The sequence below is a fragment of the Engystomops pustulosus genome, chromosome 7, assembly GCF_040894005.1.
Source record: "Engystomops pustulosus chromosome 7, aEngPut4.maternal, whole genome shotgun sequence".
Classification (NCBI taxonomy): domain Eukaryota; kingdom Metazoa; phylum Chordata; class Amphibia; order Anura; family Leptodactylidae; genus Engystomops; species Engystomops pustulosus.
The window spans coordinates 129,830,410-129,842,686 of NC_092417.1; the positions used below are offsets into that span (position 1 = coordinate 129,830,410).

Here is a 12,277-nt window from a genome sequence, read left to right on the forward strand (position 1 = left end):
TGTGGGGTTTGTGTTATGATTTAGACCTTTTTTTTAGTTATATGTTTTGGGGCTTTTGGGCATTTTTTTGATTTCTTTCTTATTTTTATTGAATAACTTTTTTTTACTTTTTCACTTCTTCCACCATGGGACATGAACAAGCAATCATCTGATTGCTTGTTCATGATAATATTCTGCAATACTCATGTATTGCAGGGTGTTAGCAGTGTCAGCCTATGCACATGCTTAGGCTGGCACTGTGCCAGTAAGATGATGTCATAGACGCCATCTTACCGGCAGTTCTTGCAGGCAACACTAGGGTCCAGATAGTGGGGGAAAGATCACCCAGATGCATGTTAGATGCCGCGGTAGCGCTGACCGCAGCATTTAACGGGTTAAGTGCCCACGATCGGAGCCCACTCCGATCGCTGGTGTTACACTGGGGTGCCAGCTATATGTTACAGCCGGCACCCCGTGTTTCCCGATATATCGGGCGCTGAGGGGTTAAAGAAGTGTGTGTGCTGGAATTGTGTCGCATGCGACCCTTTTTGAGGTGCAGCTGTGCTGGCTTCCATGCGACACAATTTAGGGGGCGTGCTACTGATTTGGAACGAGCGCCGTATTTAACTTTGAAATTGTGTTGCACGCCCTAGCACTTAGATGCACCACTAAAAAAGATGATGAACTCTTTTGGACCTGAGGGAAAGTGACGCATTCATTATATCAGGCGCACAATCTTAATCAATTGCGGCAGAGTGCATTATAGTCGGACAATGCACTTTCTGTGAACTCCGGTGACTGGCTAAGGCCCGTTCCACACTTGCGAGTGTGATACGATGAACTCGCATCACACTCGCAACGCATGCTGCCGGGAACACACGTCAGTTCAGTCCTGGTGTGCAGCGTTCGGGCCGTGCGTTCCCGGCAGCATGCGTTGCGAGTGTGATGCGAGTTCATCGCATCACACTCGCAAGTGTGGAACGGGCCTACTGGTACATTCTAGTCATATTTGTCCAGTTTTTAAAAATTGATGCATGAATATTTTCCATTTTGAATATTTCTGTATATTTAAAATATTTCTGAAACACAATAGTAAACGTGTGTGTATCTTGTGAACAATGTATTTTGAAATATTTATAATATATTACTCACCTTCAGTGGAAGTGTGTGATGCAGCAAGAATGCTCTGCATGAAGACAATACCTAATGGAGGAATTAGAACAATATCATTGTCAATATAGCTTCCTCCATTTCCTTTTGCCAAAATCAAAAATGTTTTCTTAAACTTTTTGTTATAATCCCAGCATTTTATAACTTGCTATCAGGGGTTTATAACTACAGTGGTGGAGCAGGGTGTTCCTGCCCCTGTGCCTGGTGTAGAATTAATGATGGGCTGGAGCTTCCTAATGTCTGGAGCGCCGCAGGTGCAGAATATCATTAAAAAATAACCACCAATATGTTTAAATAAATATTGGTTACATTTGCAGTTTTAAAGTCTTAGGGTGCGGTCACACGTCACCTTTACCGCATGCGTTTAAAAACGCACTGCAACAGCAGAAGGGAGATTTGCCTAATTAAACAGTTGTTAACACTTGCGCTTACAAAACGCAAATGTTAACAATTGTGTTAACCGCGATGTTAACACATGCGTTAACAATGTGTTTACGGTTGCGTTTTGTAAACACACGTGTTAACAGCTTATAATTAGGCAAATCACAGCTATTGCAATGCATTTTTAATTGCATGCGATAAACGCGACGTGTGACCGCACCCTTAAACATTTATCCCCCATTGCAGATTAGATGTACAAACTTTCAGCTGTTTGCAGGCATAAAACAATATAATTTTAAACATCTAAATAAAATGAGTGTTTTTTTCCAAATTTTGCAAAAAAATGACTGCTGCAGTCTCAAAATAATTCAACCTCTACAGCCACAGATTCAAGTTTCCAGATGCAGATGTCCAAACCAGGTGTGGAGTAAAAAGGAGTAGCATCTCTCAATTATATGTTCTCACCCACATTTCTTTTGGTTTCAAAAATTGAATCATGGGGGGCGTGGTTTGGCCGCCGTGCAAGATGGCCGCATAGTCTGTGAGCTCCGCTTCAGCACAACTGCCAGAGACCCCTAATTCTTGCCAGCGACGCCTCCATCAAACAAAAAGGGCACCTGAACACCCGGTGAGCTTATGGGCAAGAAGGGGGCATTAGAAATTCAGCCGGACGGTTCCATCCAGCGTTTCTTTGCAGCGCGGCCCGCTCACATAAATGGCGCCGAAAGCGTGCGCATGAAAAAATCACAACCGCTGCAGCTCCAGCTTAATACAGGAAATCGGGATCCCTCACAAACCTTTCCAGATACAGTAGGAGAAAAGGTGCCACCTTTCCCAGCGGACTCAGCATCTCCTACCTTTGCTGTTCCAGCCAAGTGGTCAGACTCACCTTCTCCTAAAGGGCCCAAAATGGCGACCGCTTCTAGCTGCGCTTCCAAACAGCGAGGGAAACCACAAGCCCCACAAACTACCAGGCCTCTGCATGTGCCTCCCAATGCGCAACAAAACGAAAAATCACCATCATCCAGTCCAGCAAAGCAGCGCCAGAAAATACATCCTCCCATTCAGCTCTCACAAAGCGTGAGTACACCAACTGCTGCTGAAGATCCCCCAGCACAAGATGCATTTGCAGCGTTTCAGACCTCAGATAAAATGGTCTCTGAAAATATGCTAAAGGATATGTTGGAGGCGCTGAGAAGCTCCTTAACACAGAACATGTTACAGATGGTATCCCCATTTCAAACCACAGTGACAGAATTACAAGCCTCAGTGACTCATGTGGAAACAAAAATGGAGGAATATGCCTCTGCTTTTAACAACCTAGCAGATGGCCACCTGGCTTTGGAAGATAAAGTGTTCCATCTACAATCTAAACTGGTGGACCTTGAAGATCGCAATAGGCGTAATAACATTAAGTTCAGGGGCATACCGGAAAATATTCTAGCTCACAAGCTTATGGAGTACATAAAACAGCTGACAAAGCAATGCCTCCCGAGCCTTATAAGGCCGCGGTCACACGATCCGCTAGGCGTCCGTTCATAACGCGACGCTAGCGCACAGGGGGCGGTCCCCGGCCCGAACGCACATGCGTTAACAGGGAAACGCATGCGATCGGCTTATCAATCGCATGCGTTTCCCTGTTAACGCATGTGCGTTCGGGCCGGGGACCGCCCCCTGTGCGCTAGCGTCGCGTTATGAACGGACGCCTAGCGGATCGTGTGACCGCGGCCTTACTGAATATGAGCTGGAAATTGACAGAGCACACAGAGTGCCAAAGCCTAAAAACCTGCCCGACACCACGCCGAGAGATGTCCTGGCCAGATTTGCTTTCTTCAGAGTTAAAGACCAACTCCTATCATTCTCCAGGAAACATCAACCACTTCCTGCTCCATACACCGCCATCAAATTGTTTGCTGACTTATCTGCTGCCACGCTTCAAGCCAGAAGGGACTTTGGGCCAGTGACATCATTGCTACAGAAGAATAGCATTCAATACCGCTGGGGCTTCCCGATCAAGCTTCTGATAAAGAATCAAGACGTGATCCACGTAATCACCTCTGTAAAAGATGGTCTACACCTGTTATCCACATGGGACATATTTCCTGAAAAGCGGGCTCGTCTCCTCAGAAGGGAAGAAATCTCTAGTATGGTAACTGATCCCAAGCAACTGCTTAGTTAAATGTTTTCTTTATAGGACCTAGTCCGCTTTTCATGCGTTTAGAGTGCAGTTCTGTGCTGATAACCATATATGCAATAGCCGCACTACCCTCTTTTATCAATTGAGTACAAATAAGTGTACCTAAAAGATTAACACAGTTATTTTCTGAGTTTAACAGTTGTTTGTTACTAACCCTAGTGACTGACAAGTTTTACCAGGGAGATTCATTATTCCAGGTAGCTCCCTAACTGAGATTCTACCACCCTAACCTCCTCAGGTTATTAAACCGACATATATACCCTCTATCATGGGCCCCAAAATCCTGTCCCTCAATGTAAGGGGCCTTAATAGCCCATTTAAGCGGTCACTACTCTGGCGTGAGGCCAAGACGCAGAAATGCTCTATCATCTGCGCACAGGAGACCCATGTGTCACGTACCTCTCCCCCTCCCCTGCAACATAAAGATTTTCCAGAAATATTCACTTCCTCTTTCTCCAAAAAAAAAAGAGGAGTCCTGGTGGCCTTTCACTCCTCCCTGGCAGTATCAATCCATCAAAAAATAGTGGATCCTCAAAGTAGATACATAATTATTGTGTGCACAGTTAACAATTTAGATTTGACCCTGGTCAATATTTATGCACCTAACAAAAGACAAATCCACTTTTTCCAAAAAGTAATCAGAATAGCCTCTAAGGTTAAGCGTGGGTCGCTCTTAATCTGTGGTGACTTCAATATCACACCAGACTCCTCTATAGACACGTCTGCCCAACCTCTACATCCACCCCCTTGCTTGGGTCCAACCATATGGGCTCAAGCTTTGTTTGATGTCTGGAGAATACGTCATGCTGATGAAAGAGACTACTCTTATTATTCACCCAGACACCAGTCGTATTCGAGAATAGATTTTTTTTTAGCAGACAAACCTCTACTAGACAGAATAGAGTCCGATGATATTGGAACTATTAGCTGGTCAGATCATAGCCCGGTCACACTCACACTCTCAGACCAACTTCCTAGACATAATGACTATGTATGGCGACTGAATACCTTCCTAGTGGCCCATGAAAACCACTCAAAAAAAATTGAGACCTTTATTACCGACTATTTCAAGTTGAACACAACAGAGGATATTGACACAACAACCCTCTGGGCCGCTCACAAGGCCTTTGTCAGGGATGAGATATCAAGGTTGGGTGGGAAAGTTAAGAGAGAAAGGGAAAAAGAAATCACAAACATTACAAATAAAATCCACCAACTGGACACACAACTGAGAGAAGAGAGACTCCACCTTAGAAATGTCCTTATGGAAAAACACGACCATAACCTAAAAAAAGTCAAGCTAAAATTTTATACCCAAGACAACAAAGCTGGCCGCCTTTTAGCCTCTAGAATCAAAAATCTGTCCCAAAAGAAAAGAATCCCCTTTATCATTCACCCAATCACAAAAGAACGGCTTATGGCTCCCAGAGACATAGCCAACGCCTTTAAAGATTATTATAAATCTCTATATAATCTAAAGGATGACCCATCAACTCCAAATCCCACACAAGAGGAAATAGACATCTTTTTATCCAAACTAAAACTACCCTCATTAGACCCTTCCCAACTGCAAACACTCAATCAACCAATCACACTGCCTGAGATCCTTAAATCGATCAAATCACTTCCCAAACATAAAGCCCCGGGACCAGATGGGTATTCAAATGAATATTACCAGAGATTCTCCCATTTACTGGCCCCCTGCCTTTTAAAAGTATATAATAGAGCAGCGGAATCTGGAACCCTCCCCCCAGACCTTTTGGCTGCCACAATTGTAACGATACCAAAAGCAGGGAAATCCCCTACAGAACCTGCCAACTTCCGACCAATTTCTTTACTGAACACAGATGTTAAGCTCTACGCAAAAATCCTGGCTGCCAGACTCATGGATGTTGTTCCCTGCCTGATCAAAGATGACCAGGTTGGATTTACAAAACACAGACAGGCCCCAGACAATACTAGGAGGCTTATAGCTTTGATGCAGTATTGTGAACAAAATAAAATCCCAGCAACCTTTATGACTGTGGATGCCGAAAAGGCGTTTGACAGAGTTAATTGGTCCTTTGCCTTTTCGGCCCTACGCAAATTCGGCTTCTCTGGATTCATTTACTCCGCAATCCTAGCCCTCTACTCGTGCCCCAATGCCTCGGTCTTTATTAATGGAGCCCTCTCACTCACTTTTCCACTAACCAACGGTACCCGCCAGGGATGTCCCCTTTCTCCCATATTTTTCAACCTTTCAATAGAGCCCTTAGCAGAAGCCATAAGATGCAACCCCCTGATTAAGGGAGTAGAGATCAATAAAGTGACCGATAAAATCGCCTTATTTGCCGATGATATAATAATTATCAACACACAACCGGCATCCTCATTGGAGTATGTGTTCCAACAACTAGAAGAGTACGGGAGGGTTGCGTACTATAAAGTTAACAATTCTAAATCGCAGATCCTTCCCAATGCCATTCCATCAGAACAACTAAATCTATTAAAAGATAAATACCCCTTGGACTGGCAACATGACCACATTTCATACCTGGGAATCCACCTCTCCTTCCCAACGAATACGATATATAAGCATAACTTCCCACCCCTGATGACAAAAATTACACAAGAGTTATCAGAGTACTCCAAATTTGTAATCTCCTGGTTTGGTAGGGTGGCGGTCTACAAAATGTCGATACTACCAAAATACCTTTACCTTTTTAGAACACTACCCATCAGCCTCCCTAAAGCGTTCTTTTTTCAGGCCAAAAAACAAATGAGTAAATTTGTCTGGCAAGACAAAAAACCAAGAACCTCCATGACAATCCTCATGAGACACAGAAAGGCGGGAGGACTAGGGCTTCCCTCGTTGGAGGATTATTACTCCTCATGCATACTAGACCAAATGTCCCATTGGTGGAACTCTTCCAACGGAAAACCTTGGATAAGACTAGAAAGGGCAATCACTCAATCTAGCTCCCTCCGCTTACGTATGCTTTCTACCCTATGGGGGCTTAAACCTCCTCCTTCGTACCTACACTCAATTCGCACCTCTGACGTTATATGGCAAAACTTGGTCTCCACAATGAAAAAAGACTATTTATTTCCAAAGCACGAAATCCCAACAGATTTCTTAGAACAACACATACCAGGGTTAGACTTGAAAAACTGGAGAGAGAAGGGCATTAAATCAGTCCATGATCTCTTCGCTCCAGACAATTCGCTCAATATACAACACCTGACAGACAAATATCAAGTTCCATCCTCTGATTTCCTGAAAGTTCACAAAATAAATAGCTTTCTGAGGGCTCTACCTGAGAGTGCCCCTAAGATCAACTCGGGAATTCTAGATATATTGAATAGAGCGACTCAGAGGCCTAAAACTATAGGCCTGACTTACAATCTTATCAACAAAAAAAATTCCTTGCTCATATCTACACCCTTAAAGAAATGGAGCACGGATCTTGGGGTTTCAATTTCGGCTACAGAGTGGCAACAGGCATTCTCAGATATATACCAAACTTTCAGATCAACAAACCATCAGGAGGCCGCCATTAAAACGGCTCTTAGATGGTATTACATGCCCTCGCGATTACACCTAATATTCCCAACAGTATCCCAGGAATGTTGGAGGGGATGTAGCCACAGGGGTTCCCTGTTGCACACTCTTTGGTCGTGCAATAAAATAGCTCCCCTTTGGCATACTACCACACAAGTAATTAAATCCATCACTGGCTCTTCCATCATTTTACAACCAAAATTGGCTTTACTATTCATTGGTCTACGTGACTTTCCCCCGAACCAGAGGTGGATAGTGGCCCATATCCTGATGGCTACAAAGCTAACACTTACACGTCATTGGAAATCTCAAATCTGCCCAAAATTTGAGGAAGTTTTGGATATTGTCAATTCTACCTGTGCTTATGAGAGAATGTATGCCTATCACTCCCACAAGCATACTGTCTTCAACAAACAGTGGTCCCTTTGGACCAACAGTAAGTTCTACCGTCCATAACTAAAACCCAGTGCAGGACATATCCCGCTAACGTCAAAGCAGTAGACACACAACCGCTTTTACTTACTTATAACCAACAATATTCCTGGTTATTACTAATTGATTCTTCCGGTACTTGTCTTCCTAACCTCCCCCTAACAACAAACATTGTAATGAACAAGGATATAATGTACAATTCACTGTTCTATGCATTTGAAATGTATGTTTTTTTTTTTTTTTTTCTCTTCTTTTCTCAGCATAATCTCGGCTGTGCCCGAGAATTGCTTCTGTTCGGTAGGGAACCTACCTTATTACTTATTGTAATACTGCCATGTAAAATATATCTGTATTCTATTTTATAAAACTCAATAAAAACCGTGAAATATAAAAATTGAATCATGTGAACGCATCCTGAATTGCATCAGTCATAACAAAACAACATAGTGCTATCTCTTGCAAACCTGATGTATTTAATTGAGACTTTTTTGGAGTTAAGTGTCTGAAATATGGCTAAATCAACATATTGTTGTAAAAAGTTAAAGGAAATAAACCACTTAAAAAAACAAAAAAAAGGCTAGAAATACTCCTCTCCTCTTCATCTTGGCGCTCTCCGGCAACAGTCTTGACACGCTGGGATCACCTAGAAATAAACCCTGGGCTGCTAATGCACGCTCCCACTTCTGCCACTCCCATGCTGGAAAATGGAGGAAGAAAAAGGAAGAATTGGGGCTCTATTTTGGAGCTATACCAAATTAGTATGGAGATGAGGTGGAGTCTTAAATAAAATACTCCTAAATTTAAAAGAGTTTTATTATATAAAAATGATAGTGTTCTATTGCGCGTTTCAGGCACTCTGGTCCCTTTTTCAAACAATGGGCATTTAGAAATCAACAGAAATACAGGAGGTCCCCTACTTAAGGACACCCAACTTACAGACGACCCCTAGTTAAAGACGGACCCCTCTTCCCCCTGTGATCTCTGGTGAAGCTCTCTGAATGCTTCACTATAGTCCCAGACTGTAATGATCAGCTGCAAAGTGTCTGTAATGAAGCTTTATTGATAATCATTGGTCCCATTACAGCAAAAAAAAATTAAACTCCAATTGTCACTAGGGCAAAAAAAATTTGGTCTAGAACTACAATTATAAAATATACAGTTTCTACTTACATACAAATTCAACTTAAGAACAAACCTATGGACCCTATCTTGTACGTAACCCGGGGACAAATAAATAATTAATTCAAAAGAGACCTTAGTGGTGCAGAAAAATATTAAGTATAGTAGAAGGGAAAAATACTGACTAATAAATGAATACATAAGCAATTAGATAAAATGAATGTCCAAGACCATGTATCTAAAATACATATAGGGAATATAAATTAATTTAGTAGCCAATAATAGTGCCTAAAACCATGGGGTGATAGGGATTACCGTAGTAAATTATTAAATTAATTATGTATACCACAATCATGTATCTATATGTATTTTAGATACATGGTCTTGGACATTCATTTTATCTAATTGCTTATTTATTCATTTATTAGTCATTATTTTTCCATTCTATTATACTTTATATTTTTCTGGTAATTAATTACCATACCATATAATATATCAATTTTTTATAGATATGAACTACACCACTAAGGTCTCTTTTGAATGAATGACTTTTTTATTGCACATTCCTCTATTGTATTTTCTTTTAAGGTATTTCAGTTGTTATCTATATGTCCATTATTTGAAAGAGGGTCCTTTAATTTTTATATAATAAAACTCTCTTAAATTTACTTAGGAGTTTAAGACTCCACCTCCATACTAATTCGGTATAGCACCCCAATAGAGCCCCAATTCTTCCTTTTTCTTCCTCTGTTTTCGGTCACTGAAGCCTGGGAGCTGCACGATACCGATTGAGGTTGCAAAACCATAGGACTTCTCCGGATACCCCATATTGAGGGGAGTGAATTCATACCTCTCGCGTGACGTCACCTACCTCTCCCATGCTCTCATCATGGGAGAGGGAGGTGCGGGTGTGTGCAAATTAACAGCCCGGGGTCTGTATTCTGGGTGATCCCGGCGTGTCAAGACTAGTGGTTGATTTTCTTTAAGAGAAGCGTTGCACATGAAGACATGAATTTGCTAATTATTATTGTTAATAAATACATACCAAAGCTATGTCTTTAAATTGTGATTTGATTTTCAGTTGAATAGGTTTTATCAGCATTACTGGTCTAGGATGCAAGAAATCAACGATACATGCTGCAAGTAAATAAAGGTGTGAGTTATTAAATAAATTTCAATTTAGTAAATATTAGTAAACAAGTATCATAGTGTATTCACAAATACACGTACAAAACTAACTGTGTTAAATGGACAATACTGTACGTTTCAGAAAGCTTTCACTAGACTGTACAGTCAGTGTGCATAGATTGTCTTTACACTATCTTCACAGGAAACCACATGGTGTGCAAGATCATTTGTCTGATAAACACCTGCACATGACAAGCATACAGCATCATCAATTTATGCTATTTTCTTCCATTTATAGTGGATATTTATCTAATAGATATTGGAATTCAGTAGACTGGAATATTGAAGCTGTAGGAAAAAACAACCGGAAAAATAAAGTTGTTGTGATTTGCAATGGTAAAATAATGTGGAACTTCAAGAGATAAAATAGATAACCATCTTCTTCAAAGAGGTTTGCTTTAAATAACTCTGGATAAGAATACTGAAATTTAAGTAACCCCATAAGCAGCAGGCAGATTTCCACCATAAAGACCAAGACCAATTTATCATATCTGGGTGACTTTATGAAGTAGTAACATAACACTTAATGGATATTGAGATAATTTATTCATGACAAATGGGGTAGATTTATCAAACTATTTGTGACAGACTATTGAACTTGGTGCCAAATCTGAAATGGCTTGCACCCCTTTGTAAAGGGTTTTAGATTTTGTAGACCCTCTTCTTTGGAGTATAACAAAATGGTTGTGACTTCTGAAAAGGGGGCGTGGCTTTGCAGAATACAAAATATCAACTCTGTTTTGTGGTGTAAACTAACTACTAGATGCTGCAAAGTATAACTCCACTGTCTTATATTACACCAGATTTATCATCCAGCATCAGACACATTGGAGCAGCGGCATAGGTTCATCAAGTCAAATCTATAATTCATTTAGTGTTAATCTTGAGTAAGAAAAAAAAGGCTGATACCTTCCTCCATGACCCAATATGGCAGTCAGAAGAATTTCTTATATATACACCAAATTATTTAGATAACAGAATTTTTTGTTCTCAAGAAAGGCATCAAGGCACCTCTCGAACATGTACCACACAGGAGATAGTTCTGTCTATGGTGTCGAAACAACCTCCTCTCCATTAATAAAGGGCATCCTCTGTCTCTAAAGGAACACTCCAATCAGAGCTAATTCCTTGAATAATGTATGGGACAGAGCCTGAAGGGAGTAGAATGACTCATTTGTATCCACTTGTTGTCCACTTTTAATTTAAGCCTTTTTGACAACAGATTTATCCAGGCTTTCTAGATGCACAGGTTAGATTTATGACACACAAATCCACTCCAGTCTATTCCTGACCCTTAAAATTGCAAACCAGTATTGGGGGATTTCCAAAAATTAATATAATGAATCATTTATGTAAAACTACAAGCACAAGCAATAAAGAGAAAAATTGTAAATTAACTCTCAAACAATACAAAGCAATAAATGACATCAACAGAAGTAGCACAGAAACACAGTTGTTCATGGTGCACAGTTTGCCCCTTAAGGAGCTTACTCATGGTATAAGACCGGTCCACACAGTCTTTGAAAAATTAACAGAAGTAACCTGGAGAAGGGTGGAATGACTAGATAATAACTTACAAAAAATTAGTGATCAGAAAAAGGAATGCAAAATAGCCTTAGGAAAACTTGTGGAAGATGGTAGAGCACTACGTGAATTGGATAATAAACCTGTGATTTTTTTATCTCGCTCATCCCATTTTATCACTCCCATCTTCCTTGGGCTTCTCAAATTAAAATGTTTTTCCAACAGTATTGGAAATCCACTTTAGTAACTTAATGCTCCTGGGTAGATCTCAGCAGAATGATTCAAATCATAAGTTTGTTAGCAGCTGTGCTCCTTTAGTTTACTTTGGGGTGTGGTCACAGATTTTTTTTAGCTTTCAAAAGCAATGCAACCGGAAAGTGGAGGGACTTGTTCCAATCACATGTGCAATTCCATTGAAAAACATGCAATCAGTAACTAGAACCATGTGTTTTTCATGTAAACAAATATTATTTTTATGTTAATGAAGCACAAGTGCTTCAGGGGGCATTACCAGAGCACCTCCTTGCTCTGGGGGATCTGGCTGTTATACGCCTCCAAAGCATCCGCTACAAAACTAATACTCTGTGATGCCCCAAGATGTTCAGCAGAAGCAGCTGGGTGCCAGGGGTGTAGTTCTTCAGGGAATATGTAAGAGTCACACAGTGACAACCTGCAGAGCACTTATGCTTCATAAAAAATAGTGAATTGGTACTCACTGGTAATTCTGTTTCCATTTGGAGGATGTC

The 12,277-nt window shown here is 41.0% G+C and overlaps 1 protein-coding gene across 5 annotated transcripts in view; it reads right to left on the reverse strand.

Moving 5' to 3' along the window:
* Nucleotides 1-12,277, reverse strand: part of LOC140070832 (capping protein, Arp2/3 and myosin-I linker protein 3-like) — an 813,581-nt gene that overhangs the window by 746,807 nt on the left and 54,497 nt on the right. For all 5 annotated transcript variants that reach the window (XR_011848999.1, XR_011848997.1, XR_011848998.1 and 2 more), the window contains exons 2-3: nucleotides 9,865-9,956; nucleotides 1,132-1,182 (exon numbers count right to left, since the gene is read on the reverse strand). Coding sequence is in view for 2 of the 5 variants with exons in the window: in XM_072117787.1 (XP_071973888.1) it covers nucleotides 1,132-1,182; nucleotides 9,865-9,956 (143 nt within the window). In the remaining 3 variants the exon portion in view is untranslated. The remainder of the gene's footprint in view (nucleotides 1-1,131; nucleotides 1,183-9,864; nucleotides 9,957-12,277) is intronic.